This window comes from Mobula hypostoma, chromosome 1, assembly GCF_963921235.1.
Source record: "Mobula hypostoma chromosome 1, sMobHyp1.1, whole genome shotgun sequence".
Lineage (NCBI taxonomy): Eukaryota > Metazoa > Chordata > Chondrichthyes > Myliobatiformes > Myliobatidae > Mobula > Mobula hypostoma.
The window spans coordinates 205658576-205684347 of NC_086097.1; the positions used below are offsets into that span (position 1 = coordinate 205658576).

General features: G+C 39.5%; 1 protein-coding gene across 2 annotated transcripts in view; it reads right to left on the reverse strand.

Annotated features, from left to right (window-relative positions):
• The window catches only part of LOC134354560 (peroxidasin homolog), a 564572-nt gene that overhangs the window by 88607 nt on the left and 450193 nt on the right, over positions 1-25772 (reverse strand). For both annotated transcript variants that reach the window (XM_063063488.1, XM_063063497.1), the window contains exons 13-16: positions 20353-20465; positions 17906-18062; positions 11351-11459; positions 8494-8651 (exon numbers count right to left, since the gene is read on the reverse strand). In XM_063063488.1, coding sequence (XP_062919558.1) covers positions 8494-8651; positions 11351-11459; positions 17906-18062; positions 20353-20465 — 537 coding nt within the window. The remainder of the gene's footprint in view (positions 1-8493; positions 8652-11350; positions 11460-17905; positions 18063-20352; positions 20466-25772) is intronic.

The window sequence follows — 25772 nt, forward strand, 5'->3', positions numbered from 1 at the left end:
TGAAGGCTGGTTATCAATTTATCTTAATGATTTTGACATTTCTTCTTAATTGATTTGAGTTCATCTACCATTTAGAAATGACATATACAAGAATGTACAGTGGGATGTAAAAAGATATAGATGACAGTTAGGAGAAGGGAAAATTAATTGGACCCCAAATGTTTTACCTCAATCAGTACAGCCATCTACATCAAAGTTGCTGGTGAACGCAGCAGGCCAGGCAGCATCTATAGGAAGAGGCGCAGTCGACGTTTCAGGCCGAGACCCTTCGTCAGGACACCAATGCAGCACTACAATGTTTTGCACTTAGAATCAGGTGCAGTTCCTATCAGGAGCTGCATAAACAGCATGCAAATCACTGCACAGCTCACTAAGAAGCAAGCCAGAGGTTAAAGAAACACTCCAGAAGGCAATGACAGAACAACTGCAGAAAAGATTGATATAGCGGTGAGCAAAACTGCAGGGGAGAGGGAACACGGTGATCTCCTGTGTTTCCAGCCAAGTCTCAAACAATGGCCTGTTCTGATGACTATATCATTTGTAAAATCATCAGGTCCACAGCTGATACTTGGTAAACATCTGCCATTCTAAAGTGAATTGCACATTAAAGTTCCCTGTAAGGCACAACTTGACCTAGAAGTGATTGCTATTGTGAGAAACTCTGTAAAAATATTTTTACATGTGTGAAAAATGTGTACAAATGGATCCAATTTCTCAACTATGGTTCCCAAGGTTTTCAACTGAAGTTATTAACATATACTGAAAGCTTTCTGGAGTTAGCTCAATTTGAAATTATTCATTTTTTTCCCCTTTGGAATAAAGCTGACCATCTCATTTTGCATCAAGAAACCAATCTGGTGACAATATGTTGCTGATAGCGTCATTCATTAGTCCTCAACAGCATTAGTCCTTATCCGAAAACAGCATAGTGGCTCAAGGGATTTTGTAGCTAATGCTGCCTGTTTAGTTCTAACATTTCCAGGCTCTAGAACAGTCAGTAAGTATGCAATGTACTTCAATATAATGTTATTTTTTTTCCAGAAATGAAGTAAAGGAATATTTAAAGGAAAAATAAATAGCTTTACCTTATAGTTTACTTAATAATAGGCATCCATTAGTCTCGTGAGACCATGGATTTGTGCCTTGGAAGGTTTCCAGGGCGCAGGCCTGGGCAAGGTTGTATGGAAGACCGGCAGTTGCCCATGCTGCCATTCTCCCCTCTCCACGCCACCGATGTTGTCCAAGGGAAGGGCACTAGGGCCGATACAGCTTGGCACCGGTGTCATCGCAGAGCAATGTGTGGTTAAGTGCCTTGCTCAAGAACATAACACGTTGCCTCAGCTGAGGCTCGAACTAGCAACCTTCAGATCATTAAACCATTTAACCACTTGGCCACGCACCAACGCATAGTTTACTTACATTACATCAATCTGCACTCAATCTCCATCAGCACAGGTGCACCACAGGACCGTGTACTTAGCCCCATACTCTACTCACTTTACCCCTATGACTGTGTGGCTAAGTACAGCTCCAACACCATATTCAAGTTTGCTGATGACACCACTGTTGTGGGCTGTATCTAAAGTGGTGATGAAGCAGCATACAAGAGAGAGAATGAAAATTTGGCTGAATGGTGTCATAACAACCACCTCTCACTCAATGTCAGCAGGACCAAGGAACTGATTGTAGCATTTCGGACAGTGAAACCAGAGGTCCATGAGACAGTACACATCAGAGGATCAGAGGTGGAGCGTCTGTAACCTTACATTCCTGGGTGTTACAATCTCAGAGGACGTGTCCTGGACCCACCATATAAATGTAATTGCAAAGAAAACACAACACCTGTACTTCCTTAGGAGTCTTTGGAAATTCAGCATGTCATCAAAAACCCTGACAAACTTCTGCAGATGTGTGATGAAAAGTGTATTGACTGGCTATATTATGGCCTGGTATAGGGACACCAATGCCTTTGAACAGAAATCCTACAAGAGGTAGTGGATTTGGTCCAAAACGTCACGTGTAAAGCCTTCCCAACCATTAAGCATGAAATGAAATGCTGTCGTCGAAAAGCTGCACCCATCATCAAAGATCCTCACCACCCAGACCATGCTCTTTTCTTGCTGCTGCCATCAGATAGACAGTACAAGTGTCTCAAGACTTGCACCACCAGAACAGTTACTAGCACTCAACTCTCAAGCTCTTGATCAAAAGAGGAGAACTCATCTCTTGAGATGTTCCCACAACCAATGATCTCACTTTAAGGACTCATTATTTCATGCTCTTGTTATTTATTATACTTGCATTTGCACAGTTTCTTGTCTTGTATGCTCTTGCTCTTTCATTGATCCTGTTTATAGTTCTATAGAGTTGCTGAGTATGCCCATAGGAAAAAGAATCTCAGGGTTGTATGTGGTGACATGTATGTACTCTGATAATAAATTTTAATTTGCACTGAACCATGACACATTATTAAACACACAAATTTATTATTTCTTTAAGCCTAATTTAACTTATTGATGAACAGACACACATTACTAACACTTCTGCATTAGGTGAGTCTAATTCTACAATATGGATTGTATCCCAATGATTCTCCCAACCAACCTTTATCAATAGTTCATTAGAAAATAATAGCACAATTATTTTTGTGATCACTACTCGGTTATTTCCATCTGCAAGTTGTTATCTCGCTACATTTTCCAGGTGTGTCTGACAATGAGATTTCGTAATAATGCAACACAAAGTGACAAGATCTAATTGCTAAGTTATGAAATCTAATCAGTATTTTTGTATATATGGAGTGGAAAATATTGGCACAAATAAAAGCAGATTGAAGTTAACAGGTAAATATTTATTTTATATTTGATAAGAAATTTTGCTCTATGACTGAACTTTATCACAATTTGATGCAAATTTATTTTCCCTTTGTGAGAAGCTAGAATAAGTGTCTGAAATAACACAAAAACAGCATTAGTGCTTTTAATAGGTTGTCATTATCACAGAAACGGAGTTACATTAAGCACATAATGTGCTACATTTTTGAAGCACATTGTAGCATAATGATCAGCAGAAAGGCACATTGCAATACATCATTTTGCTGGTTTACACGCTATGAAAATTCCCTTGCAAAGTCATGAAGCTATAATAAGCATTTGCTAATTATAGGGATGGTGATCCTATGCAGTAACTATGTTTAACACAAAGAGCAATATAGAGTTCACTAGCTACTGCTGTTAACTATTTCAGTCCCTTCATTGTTAGCAAAACTGGAAATCAAAAGTAAACTTTTCACTCACCAGAGCAATGCTGGGTACTAGCATCAATTGTCAGCAAAGCCATGTGTCACGGCTCTGTGACATCTCATTGCTGGCTTTCATGAAATGTAATAAAGGTTTAAGCACCTGGAAAAGAAGAGCAAAGTGAATGGCTGAATATTTCAGCTGAGAAATTACGCAATAAAAATTGCATAAATTGTACTTAATCATGGTGCAGGATGGGTGAAGTAAGAAAAAAAATTAAAACCTGGATCTAGATGGATTTTACATTCCTCCACTTCAAATAAAGGAGTTAGGGACTAATAAGTTGAGAAAAATAGATTTTCCTCTATCCACCTGCCCTTCCATTGTGGGATAAAGGAGAGGGGAAATGTGGAAGTGTTCCAAAATGACAACGGACATTCTATCACAGTGAATGGTTGAGTCTGGCTTTAGTAACCGCATTGACAATAACATATGCTGACAGTTCATTTAAATTGCCTTTTCTACTTCAGGCTAATGGTGTAAACTAATGCCAAGAATTAATTATTGTCAATATAAATGCTATAGGGAGATAGCTGAATAAACACAAATTCTTAGCTCTTTTTCTTTCATTTGACTGGGATACTAAACTCCATGTTAGAATAGGCACTTGTAACATGGTTCAACAGGAATGTGAATCATATTCTGATGTTATAGTGACAGCCTTCCTGTAATAATGGGATTGTGTTGGGGTAGGTGACAGCTGGGGGCAGGGGGCATTTAACCATTCGCTCTAAAAAATTTTTTAAAATGAAAAGAGAAAAAGTGATAATTAAAGCTGAAGTAAGTTGCAAGAAGCTATGGGAAAGAAAAAAATATATACCTATCAGTTAAAATGTTAGAATATGGAGCGGGCTCTGAACAAGTATCGATTATTCATTGTACTTTATTGCCCGGATTTGAATATCGTGAGAATATGTTAGTTCACTGAATACTCAAATGGTCAAATAAGCAAACAAGAAATTCCCAAGGTGAATGGAAGTGCAAATCTATATGAGTAGAGGAGCAAGGCCACATACAGGAGAATAAAGGTTGAGAGATAATATGTTTTATGTTTCAGTTTTCTGCCACAGATTTTGCATTATGATTGCACAGGTGATTCTCTCAGTAAATTCTTATTGGTCATTAAAAGTTGAAATTAATTAAATCCTTTACCCATTCCATTGTGAACTAAGCCTTTTAAAAGAAGCAGAAAGATTCAGCCATTTTGTGTTTTTTTTCTTTTCCAGTTGCTATTTAGCTTTCCACCTTGGAGCCAGCAATGATACACCGTCAAGTTATTACCTTCTTGGGCCAGATGCAAGATATAAAAGGGAAATCCAGAAAAATAATCTTTGTACAGAATATGCCTTTTAATCTATGTGGCTAAAAGTTGATGAAATTTGTTTCAGTCACATAGACTACACATTGCAAAGTAGATTAACTTGTCCATATGAATGATTATAAATCATATTCCTCTTTAATTTCAAAATTTGTACCTATTAATATGATAATCACCCAGACATAAACTCACCAGATACTTTCCACCTTCATTCTCTTCAACTGCATTGCTAAGTACATGAACTCAGTGCTGTAGGGCCTTAAAACAGTATCATTTCATCTTTTGCCATAACATAACTGAATAACGATATACTGCACTACAGAATTTTAATATTTCACAGCTGTGCAATTATCTTATTCAGTTCTACTGCATATTTATTAGGTGGCTTATAATGTTTTGCAGCAATTCCTTTTACTTTGAAATGTTGCTGTTATATTTCAGGTGTACCACTTAGCTTGTACTTATCAAAAATATATAAACTTAACAAAACTCTGGTTAAGCCACACTTGGGGTATTGTATGTGGTTCAGGTTTGCGGCAATGCAAGGATGTGGTGGACTGGAGAGAGTGTAGAGGAGCTTCACCAGGACATCATTAGACTGGAGGACTTTAGATATGGGGAAAAGACTGGACAGACCGGTCTAATTTTTCTTGTAAATTGAAAGGTGACCTGAGAAAGGAATACACAATTACAATATAGAAAAGGCAGATAATTAGAATCTTTATTTTTTCCCCTATGGTAAAGATCATAGAAACAAAGAGAGAGAAAGGATTTTTTTAAAAAATCACAAATAGGAGAAAATCTGCAGATGCTGGAAATCCAAGCAACAAATGCCGGAGGAACTCAGCACATCAGGCAGCGTCTATGGAAAAGAGTAAACAGTTGATGTTTCGGGTCAAGACCCTTCATCAATCCTGATTTTGTGTGTGTTGGAAGGATTTTTTTTATATAAATAGAATTTGAAGGGAAAGTTCTTTTATTCAAACCTACACCTCCTCCCTCACTACTATTCAGGGCCCCAAACAGTCCTTCCAGGTGAGTCTTTGGCATCATATACTGTGTCCCGTGCTCCCTATGTGGCCCTCCTGTATATTGGTAAGACCCAATGTAGATTGGGAGACCACTTCAACGAGCACCTGTACTCCATCTGCCAGAAAAAGATGGATCTCCCAGTGGCCACTTATTTTAGTTCCACTTCCCATTCTGACATGTCCATCCATGGCCTCCTCTACTGTCATGATGAGGCCACACTCAGGTTGGAGGAGCAACATCTTATATTCTGTCTGGGCAGCCTGCAACCTGATAGCTTAACATTGATTTCTCAAACTTCCAGTAAACCCCCCCATCACCAATCTCTATTCCCCGTTCCCCTCTCTCACCTTATCTCCTTGCCTGCCCATCGCCTCTCTCTGGTGCTCCTCCCTTTTTTTCTTTCTTCCATGACCTTCTATCCTCTCCTATTAGATTCCCCCTTCTCCAGCCCTGTATCTCTTTTACCAATCAACTTCCTAGCCCCTCACCGCTCCCCCCCCACCCCCGGTTTCACCTATCAACGTATTTCTTCCACCCTCCACCCACCCATTTCCTCTGACCCCTTATCTTTTTTCTCCAGTCCTGTTGAAGGGTCTCAGTCCAAATCATCAACTGTTTACCCTTTTCCATAGATGCTGCCTGGCCAGCTGAGTTCCTGCAGCATTTTGTGTGTGTGACTTGGATTTCCAGCATTTGCAGATTTTTGCTTGTTTTTTTTTAAATCTGAGACTGGTTGATTCCTGGAACTCATTGCCACAGAAGGTGGTAGAATCAGATGAAATCCGTATGTTGAAGAGACATTTTTGACAAGAAGTATATAGATTCAATGCAGGCAACTAGAATAAATGTAGATAGGCAAAAAGGCCAGCATGGATAGATGGGCAGAAAGACTTACTTCTTTGGTGTATAACTCTACAAAAATGGGTTAAATAAACAACAAATATATTTTTGTTCTTATGGTTAGATGAATCAGGATATCACAAAACTCCTTGCTCCTCTTTGAAGATGATCTGAGGGGCAAGTTTTTGACACAGAGGGTACTGGTTTTCTGGAACAAACGGCCAGATGAGATGGTAAAAGCCAATACAGTTACAATATTTAAATAGGTGTTTAAATAGGATAGACATAGATGGATGCAAACCTAATACAAGAAAGTAGCGATCAGTGAGGCCAGGGAGCACAGTCAACATGGATGAGGTGAGCTTAACAGGCCTGTTTCTGTGCTCTACAATTCTGTGATTCTGAATAGTTTCATAGAATCCTTTAACTGGAACTAATCTACTGATAAGCTAATGAGTTGTAAGTTAAATTATGGGAAAGTCTGATAAAATTCAAAGGGATAGTTCAAAGAAAGTATCCATCACTGACGGAAACCACAAAAGCAACTGGATATAAATCATATAACAATTACAGCAGCGAAACAGGCCATCTCGGCCCTTCTAGTCCATGCCGAACTCTTACTGTCACCTAGTCCCACCGACCTGCACTCAGCCCATAACCCTCCATTCCTTTCCTGTCCATATACCCATCCAATTTAATTTTAAACAACAACATCAAACCTGCCTCAACCACTTCTGCTGGAAGCTCGTTCCACACAGCTACCACTCTCTGAGTAAAGAAGTTCCCCCTCATGTTACCCCTAAACTTTTGCCCTTTAACTCTCAACTCATCTCCTCTTGTTTGAATCTCCCCCACTCTCAATGGAAAAAGCCTATCCACGTCGACTCTATCAACCCCCCTCATAATTTTAAGCACCTCTATCAAGTTCCCTCTCAACCTTCTACATTTCAGAGAACTTGTTCAACCTTTCTCTGTAACTTAGGTGATAAAACCCAGGTAACATTCTAGTAAATCTTCTCTGTACTCTCTCTATTTTGTTGATATCTTTCCTATAATTCGGTGACCAAAACTGTACACAATACTCCAAATTTGGCCTTACCAATGCTTTGTACAATTTCAACATTACATCGCAACTCCTATACTCAATGCTATGATTTATAAAGGCCAGCATACAAAACGCTTTCTTCACCACCCTATCCACATGAGATTCCACCTTCAGGGAACTATGCACCATTATTCCTAGATCCCTCTGCTCTGCAGCATTCTTCAATGCCCTACCACTTACCATGCATGTCCTATTTTGATTAGTCCTACCAAAATGTAGCACCTCACATTTTTCAGCAAGAACTCAGATTTAAGTTAAGCCGAGCAGAAAAAATATAAAATAGTAAGTCATCAGGAAAAAAAAAATACAAACTGTGGGGAACTCCATATTAGAATTTATATTTTTATGGAGGCAACCATAAATAGCGGTAAATATGGAATACCACCTCAAGCTGTGCAATTATATAGAGAAAGAGAGTGATCACTAAAATCTCAAACAGACGAAACATAAATTCAGTAATGATATAAGAAATATTTTATTACAAAAGTCTTGATTGCCAAGAAAAGTAAATTGAGTGAGACATACAAAAAACTATCAGACAGCTTTTGATTGGCAGAAAACTTAATACGAAATGTAAAAACTACTAAATATAGCTAAGGAAATCCGAACAAGATATATTGAAATACTTGCTGCAATTAAAATCAGATGTTAGGATGTGTGTAAGTGATTTTTTACCTTATCTGTTAATTATTAAATATTCCAATTTACATTTGATATTCATAGCATATACAGTACCCTTAGTTATAACCCAACAGAGATCATATTTGGTAAACAGGAGAAAAACAAGGTATTGATAATTGCTATTATCCTCATTGCTAATATAGGTTACCTCTGTGGGCATTTCAGATATGTTTGGAAATCTCTGGTTATTTTGTTTCTCTTTTGAATAAGGACCATACCTATGCCTTCGAAGTCCACAGTTAAGCCTTGCTTGACATGGTCCTGTATCAGCTGTAAGGTCCGTTCAAAGATCTCTCCTGCTCTTGCTGTCTCCACAGTGAAGGGATCCCGTGGATAGCGGAACAAAGCCAGCAAATCATTAGGGCTGAGTGGACGCCTGGAAAGAAAACATGAAAGGAATGTAGACTTTTACAAAGCAATGCAGTTAGAATTGTATAATTTATATTAATTAGACAATGTACACTGCTCCTTTAGAAATATATTTATCTGTATTTAAATACTTTCAGTGCATTTGCCTGAAATAAACCTCATCCCATCATCAATCTGATTTCAAGATTCACATCACAATTCAGAAAATGACAGTTGCATTGCATTGCCCACTTCTCAAATTTGGGCTTATCACAGTTGCACTGTGTGCATTTTCTAAATTTTCTTTGCTCAGTAATTATGGTTGTTTTGAAGATTTCACCAGAATAAAGATTTCTTAAAATTTGGAATCAGTATTAACTCCACCAATCCAACAGTTTACATCTCAAAAATTAAGGTAACTGTCTGTTGGAAACAGACAATTGCCTAAAACTTATGTGCAAATCAGCGTGCAATATTGTTTTTGTGGACCAATGGCATGGAAATTGAGGAGAAGAGCAATTCTGTTATGATCTAACCGAAAAGGTTTGACTGACTGACTGAACTCTGCTTCGGTTCACATGCTCTCTTAAGGCTGTAAACACAAGAGACTGCAGAGGCTGGAATATGGAGCTCAGCAAAACAAACTGCTAGATGAACTCAGCAGGGCAAGCAGCATCTCTGAGCTCTGTGCTGAGAGGACTTAAAACGTTTCAGGTTGAGACCCTGCATGTGGACTGATGTGGATCCTGCCCTAGGACATTGACAATTCCTCTCACCCACAGATGTTGCTCAACCAACTAAGTTTATTCAGAACTTTTTCATGTTCTATAGCAGCCATTTTAACTGATGGCATCAACTTACCTCAGAAACTGATCAAGAAGAACTGTTAAAAAATCTAAGGGGAATTATTTAAATGTAGTATACCACAGAAGTACTTGTGTTGCAAAAGAATTGTATCTAAGAAGTGGTAAGGCAAGTTACATTCTTCACAGAGAAATCTTTGCTTCTCCTACAACCTAGTATTAGTTGGGTACTCTGGTAGATTTGAGAACAATTGAAAGAGCAGGAACGGCTGCCTCCCTATCCAGACTATATACAATGTAGGAACATTCTAGATCTAGAGTGTGTCGGGGCAGGGGTGGAAGAATAGGCAAGCATAATGGTCAGGGAATCACTAAGTACAGAAATGCCACCGTTAACCATTTTAGTTCACTAACCAGAAATGTTACAGGCAAGTTCCTCTGCATTAATATGCTGTGCCACAACTTTCCCTCTCCTTTCATTGTGTACTAACAGTGAAACCATTTATCCAACCACTACACGGAATGACACACTGAAATTTAGACTCGCCAGTAGTAAAAAAAAAAGCCGATTCACAATGAGATGATTTTCATTTAGAAATCAGCAATGTGGAATATAATCTTTTGATACCATTATTGTTAATATCATTATTGTTTTGCACAATTTCTCATTCTACAACATAACAGAACAATAGAAGGCTGGTACTCTTAAGATAATGTCCTTTGGGATTCCTTACATGTTTCATATTTTCTGCTCTGATAGTATCTGATCGGCATCAAGTACAACCGAAAAAAGTCAAGAGAAGAGGATTCATGATGAACTAAGGCTAATCTATAAACTACTGCATTATGAGTTTTGTCAGCTTGAGTAATGAGCAGATGTTCAAACACTAGATATTCATTGTATTCATTATAAGGTTTCTAGCTGATGATTTAAAAGTTCAAGCTGGCATTTTCTGAAGAGTACAGCTTAGGGACTGAACTTGAAATTACGTCCTCCAGTTATGTTGCCAGTGCAAATTTATATGCAAATAGTCTACAAATCTTTTTAGCATTCGCACAAAATGTGATGGAAACACAAAAAGAATGTAATTTGAATATCGGTTGGAGCACAATCCATGGAAGGTTCTAAGGTGAAGAACAGAAAAAGGAGATGATTCCTCTTTCCCCTTACGAGTAAAACTGGAAAATAGAAAATAAAAAGCACACCACTCCCAGACTTAAAAAGTTAATTGCTGTGTGACGGAATTCCATTATCTTCTCCAAGGAATGATGTCGCCAAGAAGGCTACTGGGAAGAAAATCTGCAGTTCTTTATAAACAGAGGATTACAATTGGGACAGGCCTCCCAGCTCTAGGTCTCACGTGCAGTCAGGAGCCAAGCAAGAAAAAAAGTGCATCAAGACACAGTAATGGAAAAAGTCAGTGGCCTGAATTCAATTCAAGTCAATATATCAGCAATCAGGCTAATTATACAAACTGAAGAGCCTGGGAAGGAAATATTCCTGAGGATCAGGTTGGTTCAGGAAACATTATGTTAATGTAGGTAATTCTCTGTAACTGGTCACCTATAATCTGGACATGCTTAAAAAAATACGTTTCCATTTCTGTGAGAATTGTAATGAATCTCAGAATGAAGTCCTAGTGCAACAACGGGTCCATCAGTGGTATGCTGCAATTGAGCAACACAATAGTACCACAAAAATTTTGATTCCAGGCAAGCAGTATCAATTCCCCAAGTCTACTAAAAGAGGTGTCGTGTTCTGAAGTACCTACCCAAAGAAGGGTCAAGGAATGAAATGAGATGGACCCTTGTGGCAGGATAATGTGGAGTCAACAGTGTTTAGAAAATAGAGTCGAAGGTGTTGAGGGGGGGGTGAGTGAGGTAGATAGGAAGAAAACTGGCTAAGGAGAAAAAGATTACTTACTTGGTAAACAGTACTCTGCGTGTTGAGTTAATTGCACTGTCAACGCTATTAATAGCTTCACGAATAGAAGACTCAACAAAGTTGTCCCCAGTCCGACTTCTCTGTGGAACTGGAAAGAAGTAAAAACAGCTAAGAGCTGAGGCTAACATTCTTTCGAAACAAGGGTGCACATTGCCCCTAAACAGAACACTCAAACTGAAGATTCTGAAGAAATCAAATATGTCATTAGCAGTATGTAGGGGAGGCTATTCTGATAGGGGTATCCCTCACATTAATAGCTAAGAGAATAAGGTAAGCACCTTCATCTGCCCATTGTCCCTTCCACCAATCACCTCCAGCTTCTTGCATCATTCCCACTTTACCCCTTCACTCACCTGCTTCTCAACACCCCCCCCCCCACCTCCCCACACACCATTTGCAAACTCTTGCTCCACTCCTTCCCCCCATCTTTTTATACTGGCCATGTTCCCACTTCCTTTCCTGTCCTGATGAAGGATTTAATACCAAAATGGCAACTGTCCAATTCCCTCCACAGATACTGCCTGAACTATTGAGTTCCCCGAGCTCTTTTATGCATTGTTCCAGTTTTCCTGTATCTGCAGTCTCGTGTCTCCAACATGCAGAACTGCTTGTTTTTGTTTTCCTGGGTGTTCAAAGGAAGTGCAAGCAAATCTGAAATTTGGGCAGAAACTTGCAATAATGAAAAGCCTTTACATAATGAATAATGGCACTTAACTAACCACAAACTTGAAACACAAGTTGTTGTAATGTATGGCTTCAAAGACTGAAAATTCAGTTTCTGTAAATTAATCAGATTCCCAGAATATAAAACTAACCAAATGCAAAAGTGAACTTCAAGCAAAGAGCAAGAAATTGCAGGCCCTAGAAATATGCAACAGAATTTACAAGGGTATGGCTGGGAGTGGAGGGCCAGGGTTATAAGGAAAGTTTGAATTGGTTAGAACTTTATTCCCTAAAATGTAAAAGACTCAAGGGAGATTTAATAGCGATATACAAAATTATGAAGGGTATAGGCAGGGTAAATGCAAGCAGGCTTTTACCACTGAGGTTGGGTGAGACTACAACAGGAGGTTATGGACTAAGGGTGAAAGGTGAAATGTTTAAGGGGAATATGAGGGGAAACTTCTTCACTCAGAGCATTGTGAGATTGTGGAATGAGCTACCAGCACAAATGATGCATGCAAGCACAATTTCAACATTCAAGAAAAGTTTGTATAGGTACACTGATGTAGGAGTATCGGGGAAGGGCTATTAACCTGGTGCAAGTCAATATGAGGACAATATGAGTGAGGTTGATGTTCTGGAGCATGTTGATATTAAGGGAGAGGAGGTGTTGGAGTTGTTAAAATACATTAGGATGGATAAGTCCCCGGGGCCTGACGGAATATTCCCCAGGCTGCTCCACGAGGCGAGGGAAGAGATTGCTGAGCCTCTGGCTAGGATCTTTATGTCCTCGTTGTCCACGGGAATGGTACTGAAGGATTGAAGGGGGGCGAATGTTGTCCCCTTGTTCAAAAAAGGTAGTAGTGATAGTCCGGGTAATTATAGACCAGTGAGCCTTACGTCTGTGGTGGGAGAGCTGTTGGGAAAGATTCTTAGAGATAGGATCTATGGACATTTAGAGAATCATGGTCTGATCAGGGACAGTCAGCATGGCTTTGTGAAGGGCAGATCGTGTCTAACAAGCCTGATAGAGTTCTTTGAGGAGGTGACCAGGCATATAGATGAGGGTAGTGCAGTGGATGTGATCTGTATGGATTTTAGTAAGGCATTTGACAAGGCTCCACACAGTATGCTTATTCAGAAAGTTAGAAGGCATGGGATCCGGGGAAGTTTGGCCAGGTGGATTCAGAATTGGCTTGCCTGCAGAAGGCAGAGGGTCAGGGTGGAGGGAATACATTCAGATTGGAGGATTGTGACTAGTGGTGTCCTACAAGGAACCTCTACTTTTCATGATTTTTATTAACGACCTGGATGTGGGGGTAGAAGGGTGGGTTGGCAAGTTTGCAGATGACACAAAGGTTGGTGGTGTTGTAGATAGTGTAGAGGATTGTCGAAGATTGCAGAGAGACATGGATAGGATGCAGAAGTGGGCTGAGAAGTGGCAGAGAGAGTTCAACCTGGAGAAGTGTGAGGTGGTACACTTTGGAAGGACAAACTCCAAGACAGAGTACAAAGTAAACGGCAGGATACTTGGTAGTGTGGAGGAGCAGAGGGATCTGGGGGAACGTGTCCACAGATCCCTGAAAGTTGCCTCACAGGTGGATAGGGTAGTTAAGAAAGCTTATGGGGTGTCAGCTTTCATAAGTCGAGGGATAGAGTTTAAGAGTCGCGATGTAATGATGCAGCTCTATAAAACTCTGGTAAGGCCACACTTGGAGTACTGTGTCCAGTTCCGGTCGCCTCACTATAGGAAGGATGTGGAAGCATTGGAAAGGGTACAGAGGAGATTTACCAGAATGCTGCCTGGTTTAGAGAGTATGCATTATGATCAGAGATTAAGGGAGCTAGGGCTTTACTCTTTGGGAAGAAGGAGGATGAGAGGAGACATGATAGAGGTGTACAAGATAATAAGAGAATAGATAGAGTGGATAGCCAGCGCCTCTTCCCCAGGGCACCACTGCTCAATACAAGAGGACATGGCTTTAAGGTAAGGGGTGGGAAGTTCAAGGGGGATATTAGAGGAAGGTTTTTTACTCAGAGAGTGGTTGGTGCGTGGAATGCACTGCCTGAGTCAGTGGTGGAGGCAGATACACCAGTGAAGTTTAAGAGACTACTAGACAGGTATATGGAGGAATTTAAGGTGGGGACTTATATGGAAGGCGGGGTCTGAGGGTCGGCACAGCATTGTGGGCTGAAAGGCCTGTACTGTGCTGTACTATTCAATGTTCTATGTTCCAATATGAATAGGCAGTTTGAATGGTTCAGCATTGACTAGATGGGCCAAAGGGCTTGTTTCTGTGCGGCAGTATTCTATGACTCTATTACCCGAAACTGAAAATACTGGGATACACAGCAGGTCAGGCAGCAGTTTGTTGGGTTAATTACATTTCATCTGAACTGGTAACTATATTTATTTTGCTTTCTACCACTTCCATCTTCCACCTTTCCTCTAAACCTAATCTTTTTTGAACTTTGATGAAATGTCAACAATCTGAAATGTTGGTGTGTTCATCTCTTTGCAGATGCTGCCCAGCATGCTGAGCATTTCTAACATTTCTATTAAATATTAGTAGACCTAATCTATCTACCTCTTTCAATATTCAAAAGCTTTCAATGAGATCCCCCCCCCCCATCCTTCAAAATTCCAGCAAGTACAGGCCCAGAGCCTTCAAATGTTCCTCAAATGATAACCCTTTCAATTCTGCAATCATCCTGGTGAACCCTCTCCAATGACAGCACATCTTTTATTAGATGAGGAGGCCCAACCTGTTCACTTTTCTCAAGGTGAAGCCACATCAGTTCGTTATAAAGCCTCAGCATCATAACCCTGCTCTTATAATCCAAATCTCTTGAAGTTTTCTGATGACTCTGCTATAGTTGGATGCAGCAGCAAGGGAGATGAGGCTGAGTACAGGGCTACAGTAGGAAACTTTGTCACATGGTGTGAGCAGAATTATCTGCAGATTAATGTGAAAAAGACTAAGGAGCTGGTGGTAGACCTGAGGAGAGCTAAGGTACCGGTGACCCCTGTTTCCATCCAGGGGGTCAGTGTGGACATGGTCGAGGATTACAATTACCTGGGGATACGAATTGACAATAAACTGGACAGGTCAAAGAACACTGAGGCTGTCTACAAGAAGGGTCAGAGTCGTCTCTATTTCCTGAGGAGACTGAGGTCCTTTAACATCTGCCGGACGATGCTGAGGATGTTCTACGAGTCTCTGGTGGCTAGTGCTATCATGTTTGCTGTTGTGTGCTGGGGCAGCAGGCTGAGGGTAGCAGACACCAACAGAATCAACAAACTCATTCGTAAGGCCAGTGATGTTGTGGAGATGGAAATGGACTCTCTGACGGTGGTGTCTGAAAAGAGAATGCTGTCTAAGTTGCATGCCATCTTGGACAATGTCTCCCATCCACTACATAATGTACTGGGTGGGCACAGGAGTACATTCAGCCAGAGACTCATTCCACCAAGATGCAACACAGAGCGTCATAGGAAGTCATTCCTGCCTGTGGCCATCAAACTTTACAACTCCTCCCTTGGAGGGTCAGACACCCTAAGCCAATAGGCTGGTCCTGGAGTTATTTCATAATTTACATATTACTATTTAACTATTTATGGTTTTATTACTATTTATTATTTATGGTGCAACTGTAATGAAAACCATTTTCCCCTGGGATCAATAAAGTATGACTATGACTATAAATGATTGCTGACATGGCATTCATGACTCAACCTGCAAGTTAACCTTTAGGGTGTTCTGCACAAGGACTCCAAAGTCCCTTTGCATCTCAGATTTTTGCATTTTCTTCTCATTTAGAAAACAGTTTGCATATTTATTTCTACTACCAAAGTGCATGACCACGCATTTTCCAACACTGTATTCTATTTACCACTTTCTTGCCCATTCTCCTAATCTGTCTAAGTCCTTCTGCAGCCTACCTGATTACTCAACACTACCTGCCCCTCCAACTATCTTCGTATCATCTGTAAACTTGGCAACAAAGCCATCTATTCCATCATCGAAATCATTGATATACGGCATAAAAGAAGTGCTCCCTCACCGACCCCTGCAAACACCATTAGTCATGGGCAGCCAACCAGAAAAGGATCCTTTTATTCCCACTCACTGCCCCCGATCAATCAGCCAATGCCCTTACCATGCTAGTAACTTTCCTGTAATACCATGGGCTCTTAACTTGGCAAGCATCAGATGTGGTACCTTGTCAAAGGCCTTCTGAAAATCAAAATATCCAACATCCATTGCATCCACTTTATCTATCCTACTTGTAATCTCCTCAAAGAATTCCAACAGGTTCGTCAGGCAAGATTTTTCCTTAAGGAAACCATGCTGACTTTGTCTCATCTTGCCCTGTGTCACCAAGTACACCATAATCTCATTCTGAACAATCGACTCCAACATCTTCCCAACCAGTGAGGTCAGGCTAACTGGCCTGCAATTCCCTTTCTATTGCCTCCCTCCTTTCTTAAAGTGTGGAATGACATTTGCAATTTTCCAGTCCTGAGGAACCATGCCAGAGTCCAAAGATCCTTGAAAGATTTTACCATCCAAGTCCACATCCAAAAATCTAAGGAAAAGAACTTGGGCAACACTCTTCACAGAGGCAGGCTCTGCCCTCTCTGATAGCATAGGAGAGCAATCAAAAGACAGGCAGCCATTGTTCACCCTTAACACTTGCATTGATGCTTCAGTCACCCTCGTTGCTTTAGTCGGCAAACAATGGAAGCTTTAATTGGCGAAATGGAGCCAAACATCAACTTGTGCTCCGTCCTGCAACCTGCCCACTATGAGGTTCACGCACACTGTCTCTGCCTCTTCAATCCTCTCAGAGACTGCAGTGTGTGAAGCATCCAAATGATCTCCAAACTTCTGCACTCGCCTTGATGTTTCAATTGCCTTTGTCATTTTAATCAGCAAATAATGGAAGCTATAATCAGCGAAATGTGGGCAAACATTGGCACCACTTGTCTTCTTGTATCCTTCTCACCACGAGGTTCGCTCATGCTGCCTCTGACTCCCAGAATCCCTGAGACTGCAGAATGCTGAAGAACCCAAACAATCTCCAAGCAGCAAAACACAATCTCCTACAATTCCAGAATCATATTCAAAGTGGGAAGTAAACATAAAAGACATAAAAGAAGAGACAAAGATGGTTCCATGATCTATCCAGAAGATGTCAATTAAAGGAGCATTATACACAAGCACCATCTTGACCAGAACATAAATTTAACAAGATTTAGCAGAAAGCACCAGTAGACAGGATTACAAAGTATGAGTTGCTTGAGAAAACACAAGGAACTCTAAACAATTAACAACTCTCATTAAAAAAACAATTAACCAATTCAGCTGCTCTAAAAACCTTGGAGCACAACACTCTACAACACAGGCGTGAAGAGCTCACTACAGTCTGCAAGCTTTTATGCAATTAGGTTGCTGTCACGTATTTAGCTGATTAGATATTTGCACTAATGTGCAGCTGTACCTAATAAAGTGGCTACTAAGTATGTATAGACATATTAGGATAAAAGCAAGGTGTATCGTTATGTGCTGGTATTGTCTTTAACTGGATCATTTCAAAGAGCATAAAACTAATTTACTTAGGGTATGGGTTACTCCTTTCAAGGAATTATAGACAGTTCTAAGCACCTGTACACATAATGTATATCTAGATCACACGATTAATTACTGATTTGGTAATATGACGTTTATCATTTGTAACTTGTTTTACTGAGAAATTATGACAACTTGACATTGACATTGTGAGGTTATTCTGATTCAAATCTTGGCACAATTTAAAGAATGATGAAAATTACTTTACCTACAAGATCATGAATGTGAAAGTACTTACCAGTCACCTTTAACAGCATATTTGTTGTTGCTTGGCCAATTGTGTTCCGAGCAGCACACTCATATCTCCCTGCGTCTGCTCGCCCAATGTCCCTGATTGTAAGTGTTCCCTCTGTATTAACATGGAACTTTCCACTTTCTGTAATTTGAACTCCATCCTATTTAATAAATATATATGGTTAAGGAATCGGTTGCCCTTAATGTTAAATAAACATTTTATAATTTTATTAAACCCCTTCTCACTTTTCAGCATCATTTTATCTCCAACCTAAATAAGTTTCATAAATGGAAGGTAAAAAGTGTGTCTGTGGCTATGGATATTTTCTTGAAACAATTTTATACAGGTATGTCAAATTATCGAAGAACAGAGATTTAATAGTAATTCACTTTTTTAGCAGTAATGTGGACAGGTTCCTAGACAACCTAAGGCATCTACTTTATTGACAGCGAGACATTTTTTGGCCTTAATCTTTTCGTAGATGTAAATAACATCTATAATTACAAGAACCACCAGAAGAGCAAAGCACTGCCAAGCACTCTCTGTAGCACATTGTTTGAGCTTTATGGTGTATTTTTGGCTCATGCAAATTTCATTTAGAAAATATAGAAATAGTTCATCTTCAGATTATCCAATTGATGAATCTTCCTCATGTTGCTACATATAAAGGGACACAGCAAGCAACAGACTGCATTGCAGCAGAATTTTGTCAGTGTTTTTACATGAAGATCTCACTCTGCAAAGTCCTTAGAATGTGACCTATTGCCTGGCAGAGAAACTGCTAAAAGAAACATTACCTTGTGACAAGATTCTCTCAATCGCCTAAAAAATCTCTGCAATATTATTCATAAATTGTAATTAGCTAATAAATATGTCTATTACTTTAAGACCACTAGTCAGGGAAGTGTAGGGAAGTGTCCAAGTAAGGCCTAAGCTCAATCAAAGTTAAATTGGTCTTTGGGGGGGGGAGGTTTTCAAACTGGCAGACACTTGTAAATTTCTGGGACAAGGCCAGAATAAAACAGCATGTCTTTCTGTTTATAAATATCCTCGATACTTTGAACATGAAATCTGGTGTTTGATAGATGTACACACCATGTTGTATCATATGGTGTTTATTTTCCTGGGGAATGTACCTGGGGAGCGTATATTCTCATGGGAGCGTATATTCTCATGGGCAAAATGCAGAACATCTATCTGTTATTCTGCAGGCACACTACCGGAAATCTACATAACGATACTCTGAAGGTTATGGAGAGATGAAACTCACTTTTGGGGCTTCCTTAAATTCATGAGCTATAAAAGACAAAACTGTGTCGAAAAAGAATCTTTAAGTGGTGTAAGTGACTATAACTTGCATGTTTAAAGACTGGTGGAGAACAGATGTTCAGAAATTTAAGATGTTCAATAGTAATTTATCATCAAAATATGTCTATGTTATCATATACTACCTTGCGATTCATTTTTGTGCAGGCATTTATAAGGAAATTAAAATACAATAGAATTTTATGCATAAACATAGATATATATAAACTACACATAAGCAAATACTGACAAACAACCAATGTGCAAAAGACAAATTGTGTAAGTAAGAACTAATACTGAGAACACAACTAGAACCGCGTTCTTGAAAGAAAGTCTGTAGGTTTTAGAATCAGTTCAAAGTAGTGTGTTTGAAGTTATCCATGCTGGTTCAGGAGGCTGATCATTCTCAGGTAATGACAGTTCCTGAACTGTCCTGACGAAGGCTCTCGGCCTGAAACGTCGACTGCGCCTCTTCCTATAGATGCTGCTTGGCCTGCTGCGTTCACCAGCAACTTTGATGTGTGTTGCCTGAACTTGGTGGTGTGGGAACCTAAGGCTTCGGGAGCTCCTACCAGATGTTTTGGATGGTGGGGATTCTGATGTTGAATGCTGCCTTCTTGTAGCAGTGCCCCATCTAAGTGTATTCAGTGGTGGAGAGACTGTGATGGACTGGGCTGTATCCACCACTATCTGAAGCCTTTTCCATTCGTGGACACTGATGTTGCCGTACCAAATTGTGATGGAAGTCACTAAAGTCTCCATCAGAGGACTGCAGTTTATATTTACAAACTCTTGTTTTCTGGTTGTGCAATGGAGAAGAATTTTTTGACATTAAATAATGTGACTACTAAACACATTTTCAATTATAATTCAATGTATGATACATTTACAGGTCAATAAATTGTCACTCAGCTAGATCTTGAAATGACGCCAGATGCACAAGAACTGAAAATTTGACAGGAAGTCAACCAAGGTCAGGTGTTTATTTCTAAAATATAATCTGTAGGTTTATTAACAGTGACCTATCTGATGTTGCTTCTATCATCATCAAACATATAGATTAAAATATTAAGGTCACAAGATCAGGAAATATTTCATCCCACCAAAAGTCAGAATATGTACACCCTTTTTGATTTCCCCCTTACCTTAGTCCAGGTGATTGTGGGATGTGGTTCACCCTGAGCACTGCAAGGTATCTTTACATCCTGACCAACTTCTGCGGTGATATCCCGTGGTACATCAGTAAACACTGGTATCACTGAGTGCAATTGATAGTAAATTATTAGAACTTTGGACAGAGTGGACAAATGACTTTGATTTTACAATAGGCAAAACCAAATATACTATTTCAGATACAGTATTAATCTATGTTTCTGTGTATTTCGACTGCTCACACAAGGAGATTGAGTTTCTCAAATGAAAAGTCTTGATTACAGCAAAAAAGGATTTTTTCTTCAAGGAGCACTTTATTACTGCACAATCCTGATCATCAACATTATTTTCAAAAAGGTTCCAATTGCTTCAGTTCTTTTCACCCTCCTTTTGACACTCCTTATTTGAAGGCTGGGGTTCTTGCAGTATTACAATTTCACTGACAAAATTATTCTTTCAATGTTTTATTTTAGAGTCAACATGAACCAATATTAAAAAGGAGATATTGTAACCAAGCCTGATAAGTGATTTACTAATATTTGAACTTACCAGCAAAATCCACTAAAAGATAATCAGAAATGTGAACTATTTTATTACTCTCTTACAAAAATAGAAGTCTCCACTGCTCCACTGATTAAGCTTAATAAGCTCTACTTACTAAGCTTCTTAATTTCACCATAAGTTGAATAATGAAGCACTAGAGTTACTTGTTTTCACATATATTTTAAAATTAACACAAAAACATTAGACCCTCCCCACTTTCATCTCAGATAAATTCAAATTTAAAGGGATATCTGCTTCAGGAAAACCATTATTTCAAACTTTTCATTTACTTAAACACACTGGATTAATACTAATACTGAAGTACCTCTGTATCACTTTACAAACATGACTGACAATGAGACTGATGTACATCATTAAAAAATAAGCTTTGGTAAGGTTTGTTTTTGTATGACGGCAAAACCCTTGAAATGTCAGCTGCACCAGATGGAATTACAAAACGTTTCTGTCAATGCTTTTTTTTTATTATCTTATTTCTGTGTTTTTGTAGGCATATGGCATATTGCAGCAAACATGGTAATTATAAATATGATATACTAGTTCATGTGGACCTGTTTCAAATTGTGAAAGATAAGTGAGTTAATCATTCTATTCCAAATCAGGGCCAACAGGATGATTGGAAACTTGAATGTATACCAACAATTTGCGTAAGTAATCCGCAATCACAATGGTTGCAATGCAAAGAATAACTGGATTTATTTTTGAATTGATATCTGTCTTGAAATCCAAAGTTGTTATTAATTGAACTTGAAATTTGTATTCACTAACTTGCAATCAACAGGATGAGTTGCAATATAAAAGGCAGACAAAATTGAGAAGGGTGAGTACAGGACTGAAGGTGTTATTTTTGTAATTTGGAATAAGATAGCTGAACTTGTAGCACAATTACAAATTAGCATGTATGATGTAGCCATCACTGAATCTTGGCTGAAAGAAGATTTTCACTCGGAGCTTAATGCCCAGAGAAACACAGTGTATCGAAAGGACAGGCAGGAAGGCAAAGGGAACAGCATTGCTCTGTTGGTAAAAAAATGAAATCAAATCATTAAAAAGAAGTGACATAGAGTCAGAGGGCATTGAATTATTGTGAATAGAGCTAAGGAACTGGAAGGGTAAAAAGACCCTGATGGGAGTTGTATACAGATCCTAAAATAGTAGTAAAAATATTGTCAATTACACTGGGAGATAGAAGATGCATGCCAAGAAGGCAATGTTCCAATAGTCATGGGCGATTTCAATATGCAGGTAGATTGGGAAAAACAGGTTGGAACTGGATTCCAAGAGGGGGAATTTCTAGAATCCCATGAGATGACTTTTTAAATCAGCTTGTGTTGTTGATCGCACTTAGGGGATCAGCTATTCTGGATTGGGTGTTGCGCAATGAACCAAAATTGATTGGAGAGCTTAAGGTAAAGAGCCCTTAGGAGCAAGTGATCATAATATGACCATATTAATCCTGAAATCTGAGAAGGAAAAGTGAAACACAGATGTATCAGTATTACAGTGGAGTAAAGGGGACTACAGGGGCATGAGAAACGAGTTGGCCAGAATTGATTGGAAAAGAACACTGGCAGGAATGATGGCATAACAGCAATGGCTGGAATTTCTGGAAGCAATTCAGAAGGCAAAGGATATAAACATCCCAAAGAGCATGTATTCTAAAGGCAAGATGACGCAACTGTGGCTAACAAGATAAAAGTCAAAAACAACATAAAATCCAAAGAAAGGGCGTATAATAGAGCAAAATTTAGTGGGAAGTTAAAGGATTGGGAAGCTTTTACAAACCAACAAAAAGCAACTAAAAAAATCATTAAGAAGGCAAAGATGAAATACAAAGTAAGCTGGCTAATAATATCAAATAGGATACTAAAAGTTTCTTCAGATAAATAAAGTGTAAAAGAGAGGCAAGAGTGAAGATTGGACTGCAGGAAAAAAATGCTGGATAGGTAGTAATTGGGGAGAACAAAATGGCGGATGAACTGAATAAATATTTTGTATCAGTCTTCACTGTGGAAACACTAGCAGTATGGTGGAAGTTCCAGGTGTCAGAAATCATGAAATTTGTGATGTTACCATTACTAGAGAGAAGGTTCTTGGGAAATTTAAAGTTCTGAAGGTAAATAAGTCACCTGGGACAGACGGTGTATACTCCAGGGTTCTGAAAGAGGGGGTTAGAGAGATTGTGGAAGCATTAACAGTGATCTTTCAAGAATCACTAGATTGGAAAATTGCAAATTTAACTCCACTCTTCAAGAAGGGAGAGAGGCAGAAGAAAGGAAGCTATAGTTAGTCTGACCTCAGTGGTTGGGAAGATATTGGAGTCGATTATTAAGGCTGAGGTCTCAGGGTACTTGGAGGCACATAAAAAAATAAGCAATTGCCTGTATGGTTGAAAAGACTGTGGAAGCATTAGTAGAATTCTTTCAAGGATTGCTAGATTCTGGACTTTTGGTCCAGTCGTCCTGTCAAGATGGCACCTGTGTACAATGCTGCTTTGGTCAACATCTTCTGAATAGATCACGAAACCATATATTTCACTTCTACATCGTACATCTGTTCTTCATCTTCGATGTGATTCTGTTGGAGTCCATGATTTGCTGCTTAGAGATCGTTTGGTCATTCTGTGGTCTCAGAGAGGATGCCGGGAGATAGAGGCAGCATGCATGAACCTTGTGGTGGGCAGCCTGCGGGATGGGGCACAAGCTGACGTTTGATTATTTTTCATCAATTAAAGTTTCCATGGTGCACCAATTAAAGAAATGAGGGAGACTGAAACATCGAGGCGAATGCGGAAGATGAGTGCTGGCTGCCACTATTTTGATCACTCTGCTACCGGAGAGGGAAGAGCCTGTTAGCGTACCCAGAGAACGTTATCCAGGTTGTCTGTGCTTTGGGAATGGATTTGGAATCGAGAATTTTTTTTTCAGTCTTACAGCTTTTTATATACTGTGTTTTTCAATTACCCAATCTTTCTAGTTTTTTTTCTTTTGTACAAGGAGGGAAATTTGGGGGTTGATGTATTTGTTCCATTTTGTTTGTTTTTTTTGTGCAGCTGAGGGAATTGGGGGATTGATGTGCCTATTACGTTTCCTTCGTTTTTTTGTGTGGAAGGAGGGATTTGGGGGTTGATGTGCCTGTTTTATTTTTGTTCCATTTTTTTGTATGGGGAGGGGGAATTTCTTTTCTTTCTTTGTTTCATAGCTACCCAGAGAAGAAGAATTTTAGAGTTGTATACTTTGATAATAAATGAACCTTTGAACCTGTGGAATGGTTCCAGCAGACTGGAAAATTCCAAATGCCACTCCACTCCTCAAGAAGGGAGAGAGTCACAAGGATCGAAAGTTCATTTATTATCAAAGTATACAACTCTGATATTTTGCTTCTGCAGATAGCCACAAAACTAAAAAAAGAAAGGCAGCACAATCATTAACACCCAAATTCCCCCTCCCCACACAAAAAATGAACAAAAGCATAAGAAGCACATTGACCCTCAAATCCCCCTTCTCAGCACTCAAAAAAATGAGAAAGATCGGGTGAAAAACACAGAAAATAAAGAAACTGTAAGTCTGGAAAAAAAGTCCATTGTCCATATCCAAAATGCAGAAAACCTGGGTAACATTCTTTGGGCACAGAGGCAGGCTCTTTCCTCTCCGGCAGCAGAGTGATCCCACCAGATTCAGAAGGCAGTCTCCCCTCTCCAGTAGCAAAGCCATCCCACTAGCTACCGAAATGCAGGCAGCCGCACTCACCTTTCGCATTCGTCTCAATGTTTCAATCTTACCTGTCAGTTTAATCACAGAATAATGTAAGGTTTAATTGGCAAAAATGGAGTTGATATCGGCTCATGCCTTATCCTGCAGTCTCCTCGCTATGAAGTTCGTGCATGCTGCTTCTGTGTCCCAGAGTCCTCTCAGAGACTGCAGACTGCTGAAACTCCCAATATCCAAACTGTAAATCACAGGTTCCAACAATTCCAGATTCACATTCAAGATGAAAAGCAAATGTAAGACACATAAAATAAGTGAAATCTATGGTTTCGTGATCTATCCAGGAGATGTCGACTTTTGGAGCATTGTATGCGGACACCATCTCGACCAGATGCCTCATTAACAGATGATAAGAAGTTATAGGCCAGTTAGTCTGACCTCAGTGGTTGGGAAGATGTTGAAGTCAATTGTTAAGAATGAGGTCTCAAGGTACTTGGAGCCACTAAAATAAGCTGTAGACAGCATGTTTTCTCAAGGGAAAATCTTTCCTGACAAATCTGTTGGAATTCTTTGAAGAAATAACAAGCAGGATAAACAAAGGAGAATCGGTTGTTGTTGTGTACTCAGATTTTCAGATGACCTTTGACAAGGTGCCATATATGAGACTGCGTAACAAGCTACGAGCCCATGGTATTACAAGAAAGATTCTAGCATGGATAAATCAGTGGCTGATTGGCAGGAGGCAAAGAGTGGGAATAAAGGAAGCCTTTTCTGGTTGGCTGCCAGTGACTGGTAGTGTTCCTCAGTGGACCAATTCTTTTTATGTTATATATCAATGATTTGGATGATGGAATTGACGGCTTTGTTGCAATGTTTTCAGATGATATGAAGACAGGTGGAGGAGCAGGTAGATTTGAGGAAGTAGAGAGGCTACAAAAAGACTTTGAGAAATTAGAAGAATGGGCTGATGGAATGCAGTTCTAAGACCAGAGAGTCAGTGAGCCATCTATCAGAGAATCAAAGACCAGAGGACACAGCCTTAGAAAGGAGGGGCCTCCTTTTAAAACAGACATGAGGAAGAATTTCTTTAGCCAGCAAGTGGTGAATTTATGAAACTCTTTGCCACAGGCAGCTGTGGAGGCAAA